The sequence below is a fragment of the Bos grunniens genome, chromosome 21 (assembly GCF_055505025.1).
Source record: "Bos grunniens cultivar Pamir isolate PY7600 chromosome 21, Bosgru_T2T1.0, whole genome shotgun sequence".
NCBI classification, from domain to species: Eukaryota; Metazoa; Chordata; class Mammalia; order Artiodactyla; family Bovidae; genus Bos; species Bos grunniens.
In genome coordinates, this window is record NC_141185.1 from 64,347,158 (window position 1) to 64,370,799 (window position 23,642).

At 41.7% G+C, this 23,642-nt stretch overlaps 1 protein-coding gene across 4 annotated transcripts in view; it reads right to left on the minus strand.

The window, feature by feature from the left end:
• CERS3 (ceramide synthase 3) overlaps positions 1-23,217 on the minus strand; it is a 168,631-nt gene extending 145,414 nt beyond the window's left edge. For 3 of the 4 annotated variants that reach the window (XM_086364870.1, XM_086364871.1, XM_086364872.1), the window contains exons 1-2: positions 23,117-23,217; positions 108-281 (exon numbers count right to left, since the gene is read on the minus strand). In XM_086364870.1, the coding sequence (XP_086220996.1) occupies positions 108-280 (173 nt within the window). In that variant the 5' untranslated portion in view covers position 281; positions 23,117-23,217. The remainder of the gene's footprint in view (positions 1-107; positions 282-23,116) is intronic. The other variant, XM_086364873.1, reaches the window with a different exon arrangement.
• Between the last annotated feature and the right edge of the window lie 425 nt (positions 23,218-23,642).

Genomic DNA, 23,642 nt, shown 5'->3' on the forward strand with positions numbered 1-23,642 from the left:
GACCTCTGAGCAACAGATTAAGATTCTTTAAGGATCTTACCAAAATCCTTTATTCTAGAGGTGGGGCAAAGGGGGATGGAGAGGAAAGACACACAAACATTACTTACTTTTGAAAAAAATGTCTGATAATTATCAAGACAAAAGCATATGGAATGGTCATATATAAATGAGAGGGCTTCACAAAGATGAGTCCATCGTGATCTTCAAGATCTGACCATTTTATTGTTGGAGGAAGCCAGAATCTTTCCAACCAAAACCATTCTTTAAATGTCTGAAACATTCTAAAAAGATGAAACAAGAATATATTAGACTTATAAAACAAATACTTAAAACTGAGACAACAGTGACACCTTTACTCAAAATACCTAAGCTAGAGAGTTCTGAACAGAGGGTAAGAACGAAGTACTATTATTTAATGGGCGTCATGGCTCTTCATTGTATTAAACAGGTATCATTCTGCAGAAACTCTCAGAACAGTTTTGGTCATGGCATGGAAAACTCAAGTTTAACACACCACTGTTCATACTCTTGGCACAACATACATTAATATTATGAGACTGTATCTTCCTCTTATATATTTCTATCATATGAAAATTAGTTTAACAATAATCTCTACAAGTTCAATATTCCAAAGGCCAACCTCATAAAATCTCCAAGTAGGTATCCTAAGAATTTCTCTAGAAGATAAAGGACAAGTATATTTAACTTTGTATTACAATGAAGAATTCAAATTACTCCATGTCAACAAATATTTACAGAGATCCATTATTTCTCAAGCCCTGTGCTAGGCACTGAGGATGCACTGGATTAAAAATCCAGTGTTCTTCCCCTAAGGACCTTATATTCTGTGGGCAGGGCAGGCCTGAATGACTGACACACTTGTTTTTTTAGGTGCAATAAAACAGGTTTGTGGTACAATAAAACAGAGTGCTGTGGGCTTCCCTGGTGGCTCAGATGGTAAAGAATCCATCTGCAGTGCGGGAGACCTAGGTTCAATCCCTGGGTTGGGACGATCCCCTGGAGGAGGGCATGGCAACCCACTCCAGCATTCTTGCCTGGAGAACCCCCATGGACAGAGGAGCCTGGCAGGCTACAGTCCACAGGGTCTCAAAAAGCCAAACACGACTGAGTGACTAAACATATGCACACACAGCGGGTGCTGTGGAACACGACAGTCAGCACCAAGCCCAGCAAGGACATGTCAGGGAAAGATCACTGGGACAGGTGACCCTTGCGGTGTCTTGAACAGTGAAGTGAAGTGAAGTTGCTCAGTCGTGTCTGACTCTGCAAACCCGTGGACTGTAGCCTACCAGGATCCTCCATCCATGGGATTCTCCAGGCAAGAATACTGGAGTGGGTTACTATTTCCTTCTCCAGGGGATCTTCCTGACCCAGGGATCGAACCCAGGTCTCCCGCACTGCAGGCAGACACTTTACTCTCTGAGCCACCAGGGAAGCCTTGAACAATAAATTGAAATAAACCAGAGAAATGGAGGAAAATGGGAAAGAGGAAATAGAAGTTCTAAAGAAAGAAAGCACACTGATCAAGTAACTAGAAATATAGAATATATAGATGCTCCAGTCCCATCATTTGTGCTATGACAGTTTTAATCTTGACATTTTGCTCTTGAGGATGTTTTGACCTCATCATTCAATAGTTAATCAGAGAAAGAAGTAAAAATGTCCTCAGATTCACTACAGGGTAGTCAAAATAACTTTATCAAAATCTCTTGACTGATAAATAACCCAGTGCCCATGGAACACCACCAGCAGTGTGGTTCAGCCACACTGTAAGAATCCAAGGTGTGGGATGCTTGGTCACACACAGGTGCCCAGAGCCTCAGCTTGTTGTCCTGCCATAATTACTAACAGTGCCCCTTCCTTTCAGGAGTGTCCCAGTTTGGGTAATTAACCATACGGTGACTGTCATCAAAAGCCTGGTGAGACAGTTCAGACTTGGTCACAGAGGACCTGCAATCCATGCTAAGGAGCTTGGGCTTTAGCTAATGGAACCAATGAAGAGGATTATGCAGAAGAATAAAATGATCAGATATTTTAGAAAGGCTGCTTGGGCACCTAGGTTCTCTGTGAGCCCACATGGTGTCTTTGTGCTGACTAGAGGATGGTGTCCCCTCTGGGCAGACTCAGCACATGAGAGCTGGGTTTCAGCCCCCTGAGTCCCCCCTCCTCCCACCCCCAGCTAGGCACACACATGGCTGCTCTCTGGCAGTGTTAAACGATGCACATTTCAGGACGCTGGAAGACTGGAGAGCAATTCCGAGTTTGAGGTAGCAGATACAGTTAGAAATGGGAAGGTGCAAAGAGCAGTGGCATCAGGGAGCTGAACATGCTGATAACAATGCTGTTCACAAGATTACACATGAGATCCAAAGCGGGCAGAGAATAAAGAGAGGCCAAGAAAGAAGTGAGAACGAGGGGAAAAACAGAAAATTCAAGCAGCTGGAGGTCAAAGAACAAGTCTGGTGGGAAGGAGACTAAACACCCGAAAGAGCGTGAAGACTGTCAGAGGTGAGGTTGAGAGTGGAGTACCGACATTACAGATTTCTGATTTCAGATGTAGAGGAATTCCAGAGTGTGGACTCCAATATCCTTCAGAAAAATCCATACCAAAACCAAACAACTAAACCTGGTGAGATACTCCCTATTTTATTTCATTTCTCATCCACTGCTCAGAGACACGCACATTCAAAGTAGTAGGAACTCAGGCACACCCACACCTGAAAGGTTTGTGTGGAGAGAGAGAAGGGCTGCTTTCTTTTTCATGTATTAATCATTTTACTACAACCTCTACCCTGGAGGAGGATAAGCACCATTAATACAGTCACAAAATTGTGCAAATATGGTGGAATAAAGATCATTAAGGAAGATTTATTGAATACTTTCCATCAGTTTTGGGGGCTACAGAAAGGAAAGGGGGCTACAGAAAGGAAAGGGATGATCCTAAAGGGACTTTAGGGAGCTTAGAACTGAGTGAGAACTGGCCTGGATCGGGCTCAGGAAGAGAGAGTGCAAACTGATAAAAGAGACGTAAGGAGGAAAGAATTAACACACTTCCATAGGCGAACTGAGGATTCAGGGAACTGAACGCACCAGTTGCCTGGGCCATCTGACGTACCTGACCGAAGACGGAATCAAGAGAGGGAACCTATGATGAAGTGCACAGTCAGATACAGCTCAGAACAAGAGGAGACACAAGTCTTTGAGTCAGACTACAACTAAAGTTCAAACTTCCTATAGATTTTATAAATGAGCCCAGGCAACAGGAGTCTCTCTCATCAAAGACAAGACTTGTTCCAGGCCTGTGTCCTTCATTGTATCAGAATGAGCTACTCCTGCAAAGGCAAATCTATTTCTTCCTAAAAGTTTGCCTCAGCATGTTCATTACATTATTGGCTCCAAATTTAATAAACTATGACTCAGGAAACAAATAGTGGCAGTGAGTTTGTTTTGGTATTATTATAATAATCTTTATACAAAATAGTTCACTCACTCCTAAAATGCATCTCCAGGCAGTACAGATTATTTTCTCCAGTGTGCTGCTGCTGCTGCTGCTAAGTCGCTTCAGTCAACTCTGTGCGACCCCATAGACGGCAGCCCACCAGGCTTCCCAGTCCCTGGGATTCTCTAGGCAAAAACACTGGAGTGGGTTGCCATTTTCTTCTCCAATTGTCCAGTGTGAAACATAACTAAAAAATAGCTTTCAATGGTTATATAGGAGCTGACATGCTAAATAATATGCAAGCAATAAAATGAGATTTGTTGAAAGCCTAGTAACTTTAACACCCAACAACCAAAAAAAAAAAACATACAAAGGGAGAGAGAAAGAACTTAGAGTTGCAAATGATCCCCTGGAAAATGTAGCTCAAACCGAGAAAAAACTACATTATTTACTATTTCTCCATGTACTGCCACCAAATATCAATTATTGCTGCTTCAAAAGAGTTAAGAATCTCTTCTTCACAGAATACACAAAAATTAACTCAAAATGGAAGCACAGACCTAAATATAATGGCTAAAATAATAACACTCTTTGTGTAGGAGTAAATCTTCATGACATTGGGTTAAGCAAAGCTTTCTTGCTTATGACACCCAAAGCACAAAAATAAAAAACAGATAAATTTGGCCTCATTGAAATTTTGGTTTTCAAACAAACTTTTTGGTTCTCAAAGGATACCATCAAGAAAGTTAAAAGAAAATCTGTAGAGTGGGAGGAAATATTTGAAAATCATAGATCTGATAAGGGACATGTATTTAGAATATGGCAGAAAGTGAAGAGAAACTAAAGAGCCCCTTGATAAGGGTCAAAGAAGAGAGTGAAAAAGCTGGTTTGAAACTCAACATGAAAAAAGCTAAGATCATGGCATCTGGTTCCATCACTTCATGGCAAACAGATGGGGAAAAAGTGGAAGCAGTGACAGATTTTATTTTCTTGGGCTCCAAAATCACTGCAGATGGTGACTGCAGCCATGAAATTAAAAGATGCTTGCTTCTTGGAAGAAAAGCTATGACAAATCTACACAGTGTACTAAAAATCAGAGACATTACTTTGCCAACAAAGGTCCATCTAGTCAAAGCTATGGTTTTTCCAATAGTCATACATGGATGTGAGAACTGGACCATAAAGAAGGCTGAGCACCAAAGAACTGATGCTTTTGAACTGTGGTGTTGCAGAAGACTCTTGAGGGTCCCTTGGACAGCAAGGAGATCAAACCAGTCAATCCTCAAGGAAATCAGTCCTGAATATTCACTGGAAGGACTGACGCTAAAGCTGAAGCTCCAATACTTTGGCTACCTGATGCAAAGAGCTGACTCGTTAGAAAAGACCCTGATGCTGGGAAACACTGAGGGCAAGAGGAGAAGGGGGCGGCAGACAAAAAGACAGTTGGATGGCATCATGACTCAATGGACATGAGTTTAAGCAAACTCCAGGAGATAGTGAAGGACAGGGAAGTCTGGCGTGCCACAGTCCATGGGACTGCAAAGAATCCGACATGACTTAGAGAATGAACAGGAACAGTAATGCTACTACATGGATGGCTCTTGAAAACATGCTCAATAAAAGGAACCAGGCACAAAAGGCAGATTTTTTACGATTCTATTCATGTGAAATGTTCAGAACAGGCAAATGTATGGAAACAGGTTAGTAGTTTCTTGGGGTGTACAAATGGGTGTCAGGGGAAATGGGGAGTGACTGCTAATGGGTACAGAGTTTCTTTGGAGTGATGAAACTGTTCACAAGTTGGGTGTGGTGTTGACTGCATAACTCTGTGAATATACTAAAAAAACATTAAATTTCACACTTTAAATGAATGAACTGTATGGTATGTGAGTTACATCTAAAGAAAAAAAACATTAAAAACTCCCCTTCTAAGTTTCATCCCCTTTAAACCTTTACGTCTTTTAATCCATGGCTCAGCCAGAACTTCACGTTAAAGCTTCCTATCATCTCATTTAAGGGGTTTAAGAGTTATCTCCCAAATTCACCTGAGTCATGATTGTGTCCAAGGGGACTTCCCTGGCAGTACAGTGGTTAGAGTTCTGACCTTTCACTGCCAAGGATGCACGTTTAATCCCTGGTCAGAAAACCCAAGATCCCTCAAGCCGCACAGTGCAGCCAAAACAAAACAAAACAAACAAACAAAAAAACAACTGTGTCTACGAACTCAGAAACAGAAGTAAATGAAAGACTATATCCAGATTCAGACTTAAGCATGATTTTAAAGTTAATGGCTTTCTGGAAGGAAAAAAGTTCATGCTTTAAAAAGCAAAAATCAACTAACTCCTCTAAGGAGAAGTGGTTTTCCCAGATGATAGTACAGATGGTACAGACTGTTCAATAGATGCCCACAGGCCAACATTCCAGCTCTGGGCAGTGGCTTTACCCATCCAGACTGTTCCTCCAGCCAGCCGCTCTACCATGCCTGCTCTCAAGATGCGATCTGGGGCTAAACTGCGACAAGCACTTTCCTCCTCCTTCCTGCCGTTTCAGTCTAGCAGCAGGAAGCCGGTCACATTCTCTTAGCCTCTCAGCAGCCGTCTTAGGGCCACAGGCCTGTTCCAGCACTGCGGGCATCCTTCACAGTCAGCCTTCTCTGACTGTAGCATACAGGACGTGCCGTTCTGGAGGGAGCAGGGCACCCAGGCCTCATGATAGCGGGGAAGTCACTGCTGTGTGTGGGTCTGGTCCCATGCCTTTCCCTCTGTGAAAGTCAAGGTGGACAATTCTCCATCTGCTGGCTGTTGGCCTGGGCTGGCCTGGGTTTGGCCAAATGGACACTTTGCCCCAGACTTTGAATCTGGAGCAGACAGCGACAAGAGGGAGTGCAGCAGCAGATGGCATTCTACCCAGCTGCTGCTGCTGAGAGGACAGCTGTCATCTCTCGGCTTCCTGCCCTTCCTGATCGCTGTGGTCACTTGGTTTCTACTGTGGTCCAGGTTTGACCTACCACCTTTTTTGGTGCTGCTGTGAGTCACTTTCAGTGAAGTCTTTTTTTTAAGGTAATAAGAAACAGGTGGCTTCCACTGCTTATAATCAAGAGTGATGACTGATACACCTAGCATTTTCCTTACCCTCTTTTAGGAGAAACTGACAGCTCCAACTCAGCTGTCTGAACCTTAAACTTAGCAACAGTGCCTGTTCTTAGGGTTTTCAAATGGAGAAGCAGGAACTCCCTTGAATAACTGAGGAGAGGCAGGTAGCTTGCAGCATCTGCCAATTTCTCCCTCTGGTTAGCCACCAATCTCTCTTGCCCACAAAGGCACTCACTGGTCCCCTTTCCTTTCTTTCTCTCCCATTTTTGCTCCTGTTCTGCATACTATGTTTCAAAGTTGACAGTTGTGCTCAGTCATTACTTAAACGTTTTTTTTGGTTGTTCAGCATAACACAGGCTACTGGCCTCCCTAAGCCAGCCTTAAAAAGTTTGGTGAATGACAAATATTATCTACACAGAGTGGAATGGTACCTGATGCTGTATTAACTAAGTATCATAATATTTAAACAATCCTTAGATGGAAACAAAATGAGATGGAAAGATCCCTGTTTTTAAAACCAGACAAGTTACTGCTTAAAAAAAAGTCCTAAGCATTTGTAACAATGAATCTCATTCTGGGACCCTACCCATGACTCACTCACTCTTGAACACTCTGAGAAGCTCACTAAATATCATATCAAACTCATAGCCCACCTCTTGTCTTTATTAATTTGGCTGAAATCTAGGTTTTTCTGGCAACTGAAAATTGCCAAGAGTATTGACAACTCTTCAGTCTCTGCTTAGAGTCCTCTGGGAAGCAAACGTATTCATTTACTCCTTGGCCATTCTCAGTCCCTTTTTTTCTCATCAGCTACTCAAACTCCATTTTCCCCATCTTTTGTACAATCTCTAAGTACTGAAATCCCTATTTACATAAAAAGGATATCTGAAGGAACTTCAATTTTTACCTATATAAAAAATCTGAAGCTATTTTTTAAAATAGGAAATATTTGCAAGAAAAGTACCTGAAGTTATTTCCTTTTACTTTGGGGAAGTAATGGAAGTGGCATCTTAACCCAGCTGTGTTTTCCCACTAATACTGTGGAAATTTTAAACCCTATTTTCAACTCCAGCTGCCAGCAGTTTGCGGGAAAACCATCTAATGCATGTAGGTTTTTATGACTCATTATTTTCTGACCTCATGGATACAGAACCCAGCAGGGTGAAAGAAGCCTGCTGAGCCACTTTTTTAGACACACACTATTAAATCTGACCTAGGACTTGAAGAAATAAAATCATCTGGGTTACAAGTTTATCACTATTTGAAGCAACATTTTTGTAAAATTCTGGAAAAATGTGTTACTCCAACTATTGCTGAGGTAAGAACTCTAAATCAGGCTGAGGTTTTGGACAGCTTCTGATATCTATCAATCCAATCCCAACTATAAACACCACATTAGTTGAGAAGATAGCTCTACAGAACATATCTCTTGGATACGAGGGGAATGAAAGAAAGTGTCTCTACAGAATAGAAAATATTGCTCAGATAGAGGATGGTGATAAGAAATGGGAAGTTAAGAAAATAAGTTTAACTGAAGTAAATTCCTGAGCAATGCGAGTGAAAGAGAGACACTCTTGAATCAATATTCTTGGTCTTTGAGTATTATTATGGTTGGAGGATATGAAAGTTAGTGAGAGTTTTTGAGACTGGGAGACCAGCTGGATTAAGTGGGACCAGGGTTTTCTGGTGAAGAAAAGTCAGCTCCAGAAGAGCAAGCATCTTGCCCTGCTCATTCACTGCTGTATACCCAGAGCTTGCCACACAGTAGACACTACCTAAGTGTCTGCTGAATGAATCAACGGAGGGTTTATACTATGGTCAAAAATGATATCTAATTTAACTATGTACAACTTCATTTTTATTAGTTGCAAAACAACTTAAAATTTGGTGCAGGAGGTTAGGCAAACATGTTTATTTACCTTCTATTTTTTTGTCCTTTGGAACTAACTCTACTAACTCAGTCAAAACAACTGGTTTATGCCTTTAAGACAAAACAGAAAGAAAATATGAGCACCTAGTTGCTTCCTGTGAACTGTGCCAACTGTAAATTCCGATTCTAAAAGCATTTTAAGTTGTGCCTTTTCAAATGGATAAGACAATGCAAAGGACAGAGCAACTTAACTCTGAAGGATATTTATTATGACTAAGTTAGTGCATAAAAAGTTAATAAATACCTGGGCTTATAGCTTTAGAAAACTGAAAAGAAGGGGAAAAAAGTCCTATACTTTAGGTAAATAATTAACTTACAACAAGAAAAAAACAATTTTAATTCTCTCATACTGAATTTCACATTTATATCAATTTAAAGCCTTGAAGAAATTTAGAATAGATTTAGAGACTAAAAGGAAAATTTCTGAGGATCTGTACCAAAAACATGGTATCACCTCAAAGATGCCACTGAGGGGCATCAGGATGTCCTAGGTATCCATTCATCCTGACTTTTAGTTACAGATCCCCACCCTAACCCCCAAGTTCAACCTGGACACGTGGCTGCCCTGCCATGCAAGACAACATTTCCCAACCTTCCTTTAGCATGGCTAGATGTGGCCATCCGTGACTATGTCTCAGTCAACGACACAGGAATGGAACTGATTTGGGTAATCTTCCCAAAGGCCAAGCTGCATGCCCTGGTTTCTCTCCTGCCCAACAGTTGGAAGTGGGGATGACAGACCTGGAGCAGCCTTTGAAGCCAATCAGCACATTAGCCCCAGTCTACCCGTATCTGGACTGTTATGCGCAAGGGAAACAAACTTCTATCTCATGTAAGTCACTGAATTTTAATGCTGCTTACCTGCTCTGTGAAATGATTCTGGTCCCTTCAGTCCCTTTACCTATTTCCCTTTGCCAGCTGGCCCAGGAACTTTGTAAGTAGGGAGTGGTGGAGAGACACTGCAGGAGCAGAGAGTTTTGTTTTTGGCTCTGTTGTGCTTCCAATGAAGGCTCCAGGAGCCCCCAGCAGCCAGCAGAACCCATCAGTGCCTTCCTGAGGAGTTTTGTGGCCAAGTACCTCCAAAGAAACACTCACCAATTGACAGCACCCTAGAGAGCAAATTTCTTGCAAGTTCCTGAGGGCTGCTTCCATAGCCAGCCAGTTCTCCTGGTTCCAATAGCAACCCTGTATGCTCTTTCAACTCCGGGAGTTGCTGATGGACAGGGAGGCCTCATGTGCTGCAGTCCATGGGGTCTCAAAGAGTCGGACATGACTGAACTGACTGAAGTGATGCTCGTTCAACAGAGTCTGCACATCAGCCTTGGGGGCTACTTCCTTGTGTACTCTATCTCAGCCCCAGGGGTCATGACTGCTTCCCACACCTGTGATTCCTATAATCTTAGAGTTCTTCCTACTGGCCAAACCTTCATTCTCCAATGCTTCCTGACTTGATGGAAAAGTCTAACAAACTTTATGTGCTTACTCTAATACCAATTAACAAAAGCTAAAGTTATACTGAACAAAAGGCCTCTGAAATTGAAATGAGAAGAAAGAGCCTTCTCATTTTCCCCTTCTGATGCTGTACATAGAGTTTGCTTAGAGATTAAGGCTAGACTTGAGATTTCAGGAAGATGTGCTTCTACATTTTTGCTTCCACTGATTCCAAAGCATAGGTTAATGTCTCCATGAGCCAGCTATCACTTTCTACTAAGACAATACTTTTTCACTGTTAGTAAACATTATGGAAAAATTTCCAGCAGAGCTAATAAACCCTTAAAATGCCAACAAGGCACTTGGCATCTGTACGGGGTCACTTTCTCTCTCAAGCCAAGCCCCTTCCCTGGTGCTGTTCTCTTCAGGCCATGTTTCTCTTGGCTCTAAGAAAACTGCACAATACGCCTTGATCTAGGTTCCTAACTTAAATAGCCCCTTCCTAACTCAAATAATGAGCCAGTTCAGTTCAGTTCAGTCGCTCAGTCATGTCCGACTCTTTGCGACCCCACGAATTGCAGCACGCCAGGCCTCCCTGTCCATCACCAATAATGAGCCAGTAACATTTAATTCCTAGAAAAGTACAGGCAGGGTCGCCATTTGCTGTTGTGTGCAGAAGAAACCCCCTTGGGGATGGCTTTGCCTGTGGCTTATTGTCCAAAGCAACTCCAGCTGTGTTTGGAAGTGGCTGTCACTGCCCTTCCCCAGTGCGCACTCTCTTAGCGCACACTTTCACACTCTTCCCCAGGGTGCACTCTCACTGCCCTTATCCAATGCACACTCTCTCAGTGCACACTCTCACACTCTTCCCCACTGCGCATTCTCTCAGTGCACACTCTCACACTCTTCCCCACTGCGCATTCTCTCAGTGCACACTCTCACTCTCTTCCCCAGTGTGCATTCTCTCAGTGCACACTCTCACTCTCTTCCCCAGTGTGCACTCTCTCGGTGCACACTCTCACACTCCTCCCCAGTGCACAATCTCACTGCCCTTCCCCAGTGTGTACTCTCTCAGTGCACACTCTCACACTCTTCCCCAGTGCACACTGTCACTGCCCTTCCCCAGTGAACACTCTCTCAGTGCACTCTCACACTCTTCCCCAGTGCGCACTCTCTCAGTGCACACTCTCACACTCTTCCCCAGTGCTCATTCTCTCCGTGCACACTCTCACACTCCTCCCCAGTGCAAATTCTCACTGCCCTTCCCCAGTGTGTACTCTCTCAGTGCACACTCTCAAACTCTTCCCCAGTGCCCTTACCCAACGCACACTCTCTCAGTGCACACTCTCACACTCTTCCCCAGTGCACTCTCACACTCTTCCCCAGTGCACACTCTCTCCGTGTACACTCTCACACTCTTCCCCAGTGTGCACTCTCTCAGTGCACACTCTCACACTCTTCCCCAGTGCACACTCTCACACTCTTCCCCAGTGCACACTCTCTCCGTGTACACCCTCACACTCTTCCCCAGTGTGCACTCTCTCAGTGCACACTCTCACACTCTTCCCCAGTGCAGATTCTCACTGCCCTTCCCCAGTGAACACTCTCACACTCTTCCCCAGTGCACACTCTCTCAGTGCATACTCTCACACTCTTCCCCAGTGCACACTCTCAACTGCTCTTCCCCAGTGCACACTCTTACACTCTTCCCCAGTGCACATACTCTCAGTGCACACTCTCACACTCTTCTGCAGTGCACACTCTCACTGCCCTTCCCCAGTGTGCACTCTCTCAGTGAACGCTCTCGCAGTCTTCCCCAGTGCGCACTCTCACACTCTTCCTCAGTGTGCACACTTCTGTGAGTGAGAAATGTGTAGCACGGCCCTGGACCACTGGACCCCCAGTCTGCTTTTCTAGGCTCTCTTCTGCTCCCTTTCCCCCTCACTTTCTGATCCCACAAGCAAGCTGGTTGACTTTATGACCCTTAGAGCAAAAGGCAAGCCAACTCCTTTCCTGCCTCAGGGCATATGCATAGACTGCTCCTTATGCTGAGTTCACCCATCTTCACACTACTCTCGCCTCCTTACCCTTCAAGTCTCAATTTAAGCGCCTCTAAGATCTTTATCAAGACTTCCATGACCCCTGAGCCCATGACTCCTACAGCTAGAAGGAACACTCCTGTTAGATTCTTCCATTGCTGCGTTCTTTTTCTTCATAACTTGTATCAAGCTTGTAATTTTATATGTTGATTTGATTCAAGTCTGGTTCCCTCCCCAGACCTCAAGGTCTACCAGAGCAAGGACTACAGTTGTTTTGCTCACAATAGTATCCGTAAGTTGGCCTACAGAAACTGAAGGAACAGTAAGTTCTCAATAGATATTAACGGAGTCAACCACACGGACTTTGGAGACAGACGGTCTAGGTTCTAACACTTTAACTAGCTATGTGCTCTTGGACAACTAATGACAATTTCCTTATCTACAAAACAGAAATAATAATAGTACTACACTGATGAAGTTGTTAAAATGACAAAGTGAATAAATATTTGTAAATGACTGTATTATATGCCTGTTAAATTGTAAATTGGAGTCAAGTTATTAAATACCATGTTGCCCTTCTAAGGAGTAGAACTAAATGAACTTTCACTTCCTAAAATTCTATACATGACACATATTAAATTAGAAGACAAATTTAAAAATAACACTCAGTGCTAATGATGCTATAAATGTTTTATATATATATCATTTACATGTAAATATAAAACCATTACATTCCTATGTTACTGGTGGCAACATAAATGATACCATCATCCTGGAATGGAATAATAAATTTTAGGAGTCATGAAAATGTTCAAGCCTACCTAGAAATATGTGTTATCTGAGCAAAAAAACTTAAACCCTGGTTAATAAATAACACTTTAGTGTTAGTAAATTATGGATTTTAAAAATCTGTAATGTTTAAATACATTTTAAAATGTTAATTTTATGTAATAATACACAGTTAATGCTAAAAATTGTGAAATTTATTGGAGAAGACAATGGCTCCGTACTCTTGCCTGGAGAATCCCATGAACAGAGGAGCCTGGTGGGCTACAGTCCAAGGGTTGCAAAAAGTCAGACATGACCGAGTGACTAACACACAGATGAAATTTATAAATATGAAAAGTTTTATAACATGTTTAAAAAAAGAAAACTCAAAATTACATCTATACTATGAGCACATGATAGTGTATGGTCTATATAACATACTATTTTAATCATTACGTATATGTGTGTGAGCATGTTTGCAGAGACAAAATCTAGATGGAAACATGAAAACAATAATTGAAAACAGCAAAATTCTGGGTATCTAAGATTTTTAAATTGTTGCTTTCCAAGTAGGCACCCAGCTTCCCATGACTAAAAGATGTTATTAAGGTGATTTATTTCACCTTATTTTTTTTAAGGGGCTAATTTTTAAGTTAATGTTTCAAACACAAAAACTAATAGCTGATTTGAAATAAGGCAAGTTTGTTACCTAGGTAAAACTTAACACAGCCTTTCTATACACACAAACAGGTAACTAAAATTTTAAAATGTGCTTATTTGGTCAACAGGAAGACAGATTCTTGAGATCTATAAACTGACTTTAGATTCTGGAGATAATAAAGATAACACAGCAAAAGGCATTTAAGGAGGCTGCTGCTGCTGCTGCTAAGTCGCTTCAGTCCTGTCCGACTCTGTGCGACCCCACAGATGGCAGCCCACTAGGCTCCCCCGTCCCTGGGATTCTCCAGGCAAGAACACTAGAGTGGGTTGCCATTTCCTTCTCCAATGCATGAAAGTGAATAGTGAAAGTGAAGTTGCTCAGTTGTGTCTGACTCTTTGCGACCCCATGGACTGTAGCCCACCAGGCTCCTCTATCCATAGGATTTTCCAGGCAAGAGTGCTGGAGTAGAGTGCCATCGCCTTCTCCGATTTAAGGAGGCAGTGGTCACCAAAAAGTAATTCTCCTGGATGCCTCTTCACCTCAATCTGGTTCATCTCTGACCTAGTCATTAATTGACAAAGACTGCCAAAGGCCAGCTCAGGACAGAGAGAGGCAAGTTACTGACGAAGTGTTTTCAGACTGGTGACGTGGATAGGAGCTCACACAAACACAGCTACGGCTGAAATCAGAAGGATGTAAAGCAACGTTACACAATAGGTAAGCTTCAGAAAAATGCACATCCTAGGGTTCAAAGAAGAGGGGTCCAAGATGATTGAGAAGAAATCTATGAGAAAGTAATACAGATTTGATAATTTTCCCTTCAAAGGTAGAATTCCCTTTCTCTCTTCTCCCTGCCCTGCCCCTTTTAGCTAACTTTAGAAGCCTAAAATACAAATTAATAGCTGGATAACCAGAAAATGGTGTTGCAATGGAAAGAAATCTTAACTCAATTAGCATCATGTCAGCATTTCCTTTCCAGTTGCTATTAAATATGTTGCTCTTCTCCTCCAAGTCCTTTCTTACAGGCTCTCCTCCCTTGTCTGGTGAGTCACACATCTTGCTTCACAAATTAACCTGTTATTAGTCCCAGGCACAAGTGAGTGATGTAGGCAAAAGCAAGGGAGTTGAGAACCTTGTTGCTGCTAGTAACTCAGAGGAGCCCAAGTCGAGGCCCTCATTCTGTCTCAAGTTTTCCCATTGGAGAAACTGGAGGATTGGCTGGGTGCAGAGCCTGCAGAAGCTCCCGCCTCACTTAGTCTCAGGTCAGGAAGACTACCATACAAATCACAAACCTGAAATCAAAGAATTAAAAAAAAAAAAGGAATGCAGTGTTACATACACCACCTCAAGTAGCTCACTGTCTTTCAAATAGCTGAAAAGAAAGAACTTTGGATCTAGAGTCAGATGGCCTGGGTTCAATCTGTCACTTAATAGCTAAATGGTCTTGGACAACTCAGCCTCTCTGAATATTCATCTGAATTACCATTAAATGGTGCTAATTCTACAAGGACCTGTTGTGGATTAAGAGTGGTAAAACAATGGCACCCCACTCCAGTACTCTTGCCTGGAAAATCCCATGGACGGAGGAGCCTGGTAGGCTGCAGACCATGGGATTGCGAAGAGTCAGACACGACTGAGCGACTTCACTTTCACTTTTCCCTTTCATGCATTGGAGAAGGAAATGGCAACCCACTCCAGTGTTCTTGCCTGGAGAATCCCAGGGATGGGGGAGCCTGGTGGGCCGCTGTCTATGGGGTCGCACAGAGACGGACACGACTGAAGCGACTTAGCAGCAGCAGCAGCAGGTATGTAAAAATACTTGAATACAGTGAAGTACGGAATCAATGTTATATAATGATACTATCTTACTATCCTAATCTTATTGGGTAGGGGCAAAAATCTTTAAATCTTAAATAATAAGATTAAATGCTAAGTTTAAAAAGATTTTCCAAGGGAGAGGAATGGGACACCTCCTGTCCTTCATAGCTGCCTTCCTGCCATGAAGTGCACATCTCTCACTACTGAGAAAAGATAACTGATTTCATATTTTTCTTTCAGTAAAGGGAGCCCACATAACAGACACAAACTGTGCTAAACAGACAGCCTGGAGACAAGCCCTGAAGAGGCTGTATTGTGTAGCGTCACCTGGTTCTGAACTCCACAAAGATCACAAGGGGGATGCCCAGACCTCCCCACACACAACACACTGGGACAGAATTTCAGGACAGGATGTGTAGGAACCCAAGGCCTACTGATCTGTCAAGAATAAGTGTTTGGGAATCTGAACACACATCCTCACCCCTTTAAAGCTATATGATCTCATCTGTAAAACAGGTATAACAGTTTTTATGTCTGTAAAATCTAGGTCAGGATTAATGAGGCTGTGTGTCTAAATCACTTTGCATAATGCTTGGTGTATAGTAAGTGCCCAGTAAACTGCAGGTGTTGGTACTGTGGTCACTATTTACATTTCCTCCTCAACAGTATTGTGGACTTTCAGGTGGCACCACAGCCAGCCATCATTCACTGATTTCCTACAATACCTTGATCAGTATTGAGGTTACTCGACCAAGTATTAGTTGGGAAAAGCTTTTCTGATGGATAATTCATTTCCTTGACAGGGTAGGTAATTAATTTTCCCAGTGTCAGCAAGATTTCTTACATCATGATACTTGTCCTGTGCAGTCTCAACAAAGGAATCTTCTATGACAGAGAGTGAAACCTATAGAAGGGTGCACAGCCACATCTTGACCAAGACAGAATTTGGGGATTTCCCAGGTGGTCCAATGGTTAGGAATCCATCTTGCAATGCAGTGCAATGCAGGGGATACTTGTTTGATCCTTGGTCCATGGAGCAACTAAGCCCATGTGCCGCAACTGCTGAAGCCTGCAAGCCACAGAGTCCTGCTCTGCAATAAGAGAAAGCCCAAACACTGCAATGAGAAGCCCAAACACCGCAACTAGAGAAAGCCTGTGTATAGCAACCAAGCCCCACCGCAGCCAAAAATAAACAATTTTTTTAAAAGGAAGGAATTTGGAACATCTGTCTTACTCACTGATAAAGAGGAGGCAAGTTTACTTTTAGGGAAGGACTTAGTGGCTCACCAGGGAAGGCTCCCCTGGTGGCTCAGATGGTAAAGAATCTGCCTGCAATGCAGGAGACCTGGATTCGATCCCTGGGTTGGGAAGATCCCCCTGGAGAAGGGAATGGCTATCTACTCCAGTATTCTGGCCTGGAGAATTCTGAGGACAGAGGAGCCTGGCAGGCTATAGTCTATGGGATCGCAGAGAGTCAGACTTGACTAAGTGACTTTCACTTTGGTGTTATCAGGGCAACATGATGAAGCAAGCCCCCAATTTTAATATTTAAAATATTTGCTTATGAAATATTTTCAACTGCCTCTGCAGAAGGAAGCATCCCTTGGAAAAGAACAAGATGACAAAGATTCGCATAGTCTTCAGATAAGGGTGGCATGCATGGGTGTGACGGCCTACAGCACAGGACAGGGATGCAGTGAAGAAGTGCAGAAAAATAACCTCAATTACACGTTCCCAGCAGCTTTCTTCTTTGACTAAGAAATCATTAAAAAATAACAATAGAAAGGGGGATTTTTTCCCCCTAGCAAGTAGTGCTGGCATGAAATTGGGAAACTGGGCACCTTCTGCCATAGTCACTGTTTCCTCCTTTGAGCCTTCCTCAACCAGGGCAACTTCACTGCCTACGGCCACCAGCTCTCGCTACTTACTCACCCAAAGAAAATAACTTGTAAGACCTCAAAACTGAAAAGAACCAGTCATTCCTGTCCAGGTCTATCTAATGCAAGAAGTTCCTTAATGAAAAAAAATGCAGGTAACACCCAGGTTTTAAGTAGACGGGGGAAAGACAGAGACAGAGAGACGGAGACAAAGAGAGACATGTGGCATATTTGCAAAGTCTAGAATACAGAGAAAATATCTCATCTATTAATTATACTTTTGGGAGAATTAATGATTAAAATCATGGCTTTAAATTTATGGATCTTTTGCCTGCAAAAGTACCTGGAGGGAAAAACATCCTGGGTATATTGTATGAAAATGTAACATATTATTTAAAAACAAAAATTTCCCTAGGTTTCTACACTTCTCAAATATACATTCTTTTGAAAAGGGCATCCTTAAATTTCTTTCCAATATATATTTATATGATTTTCATTTGTCTCTTGGATTTCTGCCATTAGCTGCTGTGAATCAAAGAAAATACCACGCTGACACATACCAAGGTCCCAAGTCAGTGCCACACCAGGTATAGCACCAACTCCTTTTCCCTTGCTGGGGAAGGTCCAACATGTGCCAGTTCAACCTGCTGCTACTCTACTGATCATGAGGTGGGATCTACAGGTTTCTAAGCCTTTTTAAAATTTCTTCTTCTCTAAACTAAAATTTATTGAGTATTTCCTCAATTTTTTTTTTCTGCTAAACCATACAGTAACCTGATTCTGTAAAGCAGGGGCACTTGGGAACCTAGAGAAAAGTGGTGGAACTGGGGCTGGGCTGACCCACAGGGCAGGTTGCTGGTACCACGTGCTGTAAGAGGGGATTCCAAGTTCCCCTGTGTCATTCATGTTGGTGAAACTTAATTATAAACGTCTTAAGGTTGACCAAAAACAAAAAGATGCTGGGAAAGTAAACAAAATAATCGTATGATATTCAATTCCTACTGTACTGAAGAGCACAGATCCAGAACTTTAATGTTTTACCTGTCACATCCATATTAACACTTAGATCTTTATACATTTTGAGTTTAGAAACAAGATTTTGTCCATATAGATATTCAAATGGTCATTCTTTCCTTATAGTATCTATAATGTTATAAACCAAGGGTCCAATATGTATTGGAGTTAATGTATTGCAACTGATACGTAAAGCAGAGGTCTGTTTTTGGAATTTCTAGTCTTTTTCATGGGTCTAGTGTGATTTTGACTTTAATATATATATTTTAAATTACCTAGTTAAGTCTTCCTTTCAGCTAGTACTGAGAACCACTACCAGCTACAAAGGCTTTCCTGGTGGCTCAGTGGTAAAGAATCTGTCTGCAACACAGGAGACTCAGGTTTGATCCCTGGGCCTGGAAGATCCCTTTGAGGAGGGCATGGCAACCCACTCCAGTATTCTTGCCTGGAGAATCCCATGAACAGAGGAGCCAGGCAGGCTACAGTCCATAGGGTGGCAAAGAGTCAGACATGAGTGATGCATGCACCAGCTACAAAATTATTAGGTCAGGCCAGAAAGGTTATGCAGTGGAATGGAATAGAAGAGAAAACATCAATACATATCAAATATTGTTTGGGAAATTTTTTCCAATTAATGTGTGTGTACATTCTAAGTGGAGATCTGGAAGTATTTACCATCAGTGATCACCAAAAAACAAACAACAAAAAAAGGTTTGAAAACCACTGCTAAAATGTAACCTGTGAAAAAATTACTTAGGAAAATCCAACCTGAATATTATTTTACAGCCATCATCTAGCAAAGTTCTGAAGTTTTTCTCTTTCACAGGTGGTCGTAGACCAGAATTCACAGAAAGCAGATATACAGGAAACAAGCAAGGGAAAGCCAAGCTAATGGAACAAGAGGAGCTCATTAAAAGTCTGTAATGCTGACCCAAGGTCAGAAGTAACAGTGAGCCTGTGATGGGAACATCACACATGAAAACTGCTCATCTGCACAGTTTGAGATTTGTTCAGCATCAGCATATTTTACAGTTTTAAAGCTTTAATCAGATGTCAAGCAAGAAAACAAAATTTGAGGGGAAGAAATTGAAGCCAATTTAGTTATTAAATGATGTTAAGTAATCTTCATTATTGAAGAAAAGGCTCTTAGAATTTTTGCTTGAATCTTGAAATAATTATTGTTCAGCCTGTCAGTCTAACCAGTGAGTATTTATTGACTATCTGCTAAAGTATGTCTGGCCAATGAAACCAAATAAAAGAAATAGGCCTTGTTTTTGAACATAAGGACTTTATAAAGAACAAGTGGATTGTGCCATATGATTTTCCCTTCCTAATTACTTCATTGTAGAATATGGAAATGTAAGTAAAAATGATTTCAAATCCCTCAATGTAATATTTTATCTTTTCAAATAACCTAAATATATGTATTAGCTGTGAATTTTACAGTTTTCCCATTAATGAGAATTGTATTTGGTAATTATTTCACAATATATACAAATATTATTATGGAACAACATCTGAAACTAATATGTAAATTATATCTCAGTTTTTTAAAAAGCTAGAAAACTGCTTCCATTCCTCCTTTCTCCAGGCCCAGTGACCACACACCATGTATTTCAGAGGGCAGAAGGCCCAATCTATCGCACTCTATGACATGAGAACTACAGTTTTGCTGCACACACAAAGTATGTATCTTTTGATTTTGTTTTTATATTATGCACATGAATGTGTGTGTGTGTGTGTCTGTGTCTATGTCATGTGTGTGCATGTGTGTGTGTGTGTGTGTGTGTGTCTGTGTGGGGTATGTTTGTGTATACCAATCCTGAGCAGAGGGATTTAGAAATTCTGGTTAAGTACCTCAGTTTCCTGGTATTTCCTGAAGATATAATTCAGGGAAAAAAGGGAACCTTTTCATTGAGTTGGAATTTCTGTACACTAAATGCCAGCTATGCATCAGGTCTCTGGTCAGCTCAGTTCACACTCCTTAGAACACTAAACAACTGCTCTCCAAAGACTTGCCAGTGACCACGTGGGCAAAAAAATAAAGAGAAAATGGTTTTTAAAATGAACCAAAACATTTTCTATTTGAGCAGCATATAAACACTCACTGCCTGGAAAATTCTAAACCCTCCTACCTGGGAAAGGAGGAGTGTATCTCAAGGTCACATCCCCTCTTACACAGCTCTCTTCCATTTGTTAGTGGGTTTCTGCAGACTTTAAGGTCTGATAATAATGAAATTTCAAAATAATTTAACTGTTTCAAAACAGTGATTTCTGCAGTCCACTTATAATCAAACGTCTGTCCCCCATTCACAGAAATCCCTGGAGAGAATTCAGGCTATTACAGTATTATATAAGGTTAAAGATTCTTAATCTCTCCATCCACCTGCTCTTTGAGGGTTTATTACCTAAGCCTTAATTAGGCTTTTAACTTAGTTTATATTTTCATCCTTTAAAATCCTTGCTACAAGACACAATCTGAAGGCAACGTGACCCATAAAATGATGAGACTGATCGTTGGACTGGGTTTACAAAAGTAAGTCTTGTCACTTTACAAAGCCTTCTTTCATAATGCCAACTCTCTGGTCTCGGCTGACACAGAGTTGTTCAGTCATTCTGGGTCTACCAACTACATAAAAAAACTCAGGGTGTATAAGACCAACAAGGGCAGTGGTATTGGGTATGCAGGTGTTGCCAGGAAAAGGAAGAATACAGTTGTATTGGATTCCAGAGGGAGCTTCCCTGTGTCCCTCTCGTATCTTTCTGAGATGATCTGCAGTTTATTGGGATTCAAAGTTAGGGACAGATGCCAAAATACTATTCTTGATGCCAATTGGCCTACTTAACTCCAGGCTTTTAGCTGGTAAATAAGTCAGTTGCTCTTGCCCTCAATCTGTCTTTATAAAGGTATATTATCTCCCGTTCAAGCTTTGTCCCTAAATTCACACTGGGAAGGCCCTGGAAAGCCCAGGGCTCTTGAGTAGATGGCCTGGGACCTAAAGCACATGAATGGTTGCCACACTACACTCTGTTTCATGAGTTCTTGGAGCCAGACCCTCCTCCCACACCTCTCCTGTCAGTAATGCTTCTACTATGGCTTTGTGGGCCCAGGAAAACTCAGATGAATTCTCTGTGTGTGCGCGTGTGTGTAAATGTTTGCATAAAAGCACATCCTTCCTGACCTCTAACTCTGAAATGATTAGCAGAACAAACTGACTTTTGTAAAAGAAGTATCTGATGTTCTTGCTTTTTGCCGAATTCTACTATATTTTAGGGGAATCTTGACACAGGACTTTCATTACCCTGCTTCAGAGGCTATGTCAAAGCCAGACTGTATCCACGATAAAGGGTCTCAATAATCATAATGTAATTTTCACAGAAAGTCAGTCACACAATGATATAATAAATAAGCACCAGTCAGCTCCATGAGGGCAGGGTCTTGCCTCTGTTGTCACTGCTGATATCCCCATGCCCAGAACAGGATCCAGCATGTCAAAGCTTCAACAAGTTATTGGAGAAATGACTATTATTGATCGAAAGTCTACCATTTTTCAATCATGCAGATGGCACTTTCATTATTTGTCTCTCTAGTCCTTATAACAAGGCTATATGATGGACATTATTACAATTAGCTTATAAACAAGGAAACTGAGGTTTGAAGAATTTCACTAACTTGCCTAGGTCACATAGCAGGGACTCAAATCTAGGTCTGTCTGCCTTTCTAGTCCATGTTCAGTCAACTTCATCATGACTTCACTCCCAGAGCAGAAGCAAATATAGATTCATGCTTGGTCTTTTGCTCTATCAGATATCAAAATTTTCATATTATGGATTCAGAAACTCCTCCATGTGACAAGGACTCATAAAGGGCTGATGGAAAAGGATAGGAATACAGAGGGCTCCAATCATACATATATTCTGTGTGCAGAAAGGCAACAGAGTTCTGGCTCTCTCACCTCCCTACTACGCTGCTATAAATCTGAGACTAAATTTCCTTATCTGAAAATGACATGAGTCTTGTCTCACTGAATTAAATGTGAAATGCATAAATACACAGTAAGGATTCAATTAGTGCAGTTTACTGCTAAACCCAGAATTATCTTCAAACTTATGGAAATTAATGTGATTGCTTTTAGAAATGACAGAAATTTTTTAATGGGAAGACTATACAATTATTATCTGTATCTATTTTCCTCTTCAAGAATTTGTCCCTTTGTCCAGGATTTTACTGATGAAATTTTAAGTGGAAACCCAAGAGAAATGAAAGGTGTTGTTTAAAGTCTGAACCCTCACTTGTAGTGGAGAAAGACCTTGTATATTGCAGATTAATGAATGAATCATCATCCGGCAAGTTCCCCAAATTTCTTTCCCATGCTCTGTATAAGGCTTTTCAGGAAATAAAATTGCTCAAAAGAATACCTTCACTAAACATGGGTTAGAAAAAATAGAGTTTTGCTTTTGTTTTGTTTTTCTGCACAAAGCTGGAAGTTTTAGAATTAATCAGCTAATGTCTTCTGGACATGACATTATCTCCCTCAAGATGGAACAAGCTTAAAAAAGCTTGTCACTGTGAGATGAGCAAGTTCTGCCTTGTTCCAAATTTATGACATTCTTAAGTAGTCTGAAGTGGCCTTTTCCATGCTGCCTGGAGATCCATGGGCACCCTTTTCATTTCAGCTTGAGTCAAGGCTTTCCAAATAAATCAAGCTACACTGACGCAGCGTTCAGCCTCACGTGATTTCACTCTCTGAACAATTCTTCCTGGGCCTTCACTGAATCAGTTTAAACTTGCCAAGAGCAAGTAATACAGGTTAGAAGTTTGAATTCACCATTTACTCATTACTAAAAATGTATCAAGCAAATGGCTTTGAACTTCTGTTTTCTGTCTCTCTCCTGCATGAGGCCAAAAAACAAACATTTTGATCATTTCTCTCTCTCTCTCACGCACACACACATACACAGAGTCAAGACCAACTTGGTTTTGAAGGTACTCAAATAATAACAACATCCATAAGATGGTGCCTACCTTTCTGAAACTTCAGTGCACAAAGATGCCCCTGGCTTGTGAAAACAGTCAGAGCCAGACTCCCAGCGCTCCAGCCAGCTTCGTTCTCATCAGAGAGCAACACACCTCACTGCTGTGTAAGCTCTGAAATTCTTTCAGAGACCCACCCTCTAAAGTTGCAGGTCAAGATTTCTGACTGAGGGCAATCAGTGACGTGGGGCACAGCTCCTGGAGGACACCTTCAGGTTCTTCCTGATGCAATGCTGTTTTCTGTTTCACCACTTGGAGAGGAGAAAAGTGGAATCCATTGAGACAGTGAATCACAAATGCATCAATTGCTTCATCGTCATTGCGTTTCAGTGCACACAGTAAAAAGTCATTCGTCAACTACTACTCAGGATAGTCTTGCTCTTTGTATTAAAAGGAAGGGGTTTAGTGGCTGAGAGAGACCCGAAACACTGCTAACAGCCCTGCACAGTTCTCTGAGCTGGTCTGACAGTGTATTACTCTCCAGAAGCCTGAAACGTGGGCATGGATTTTGCTAGCT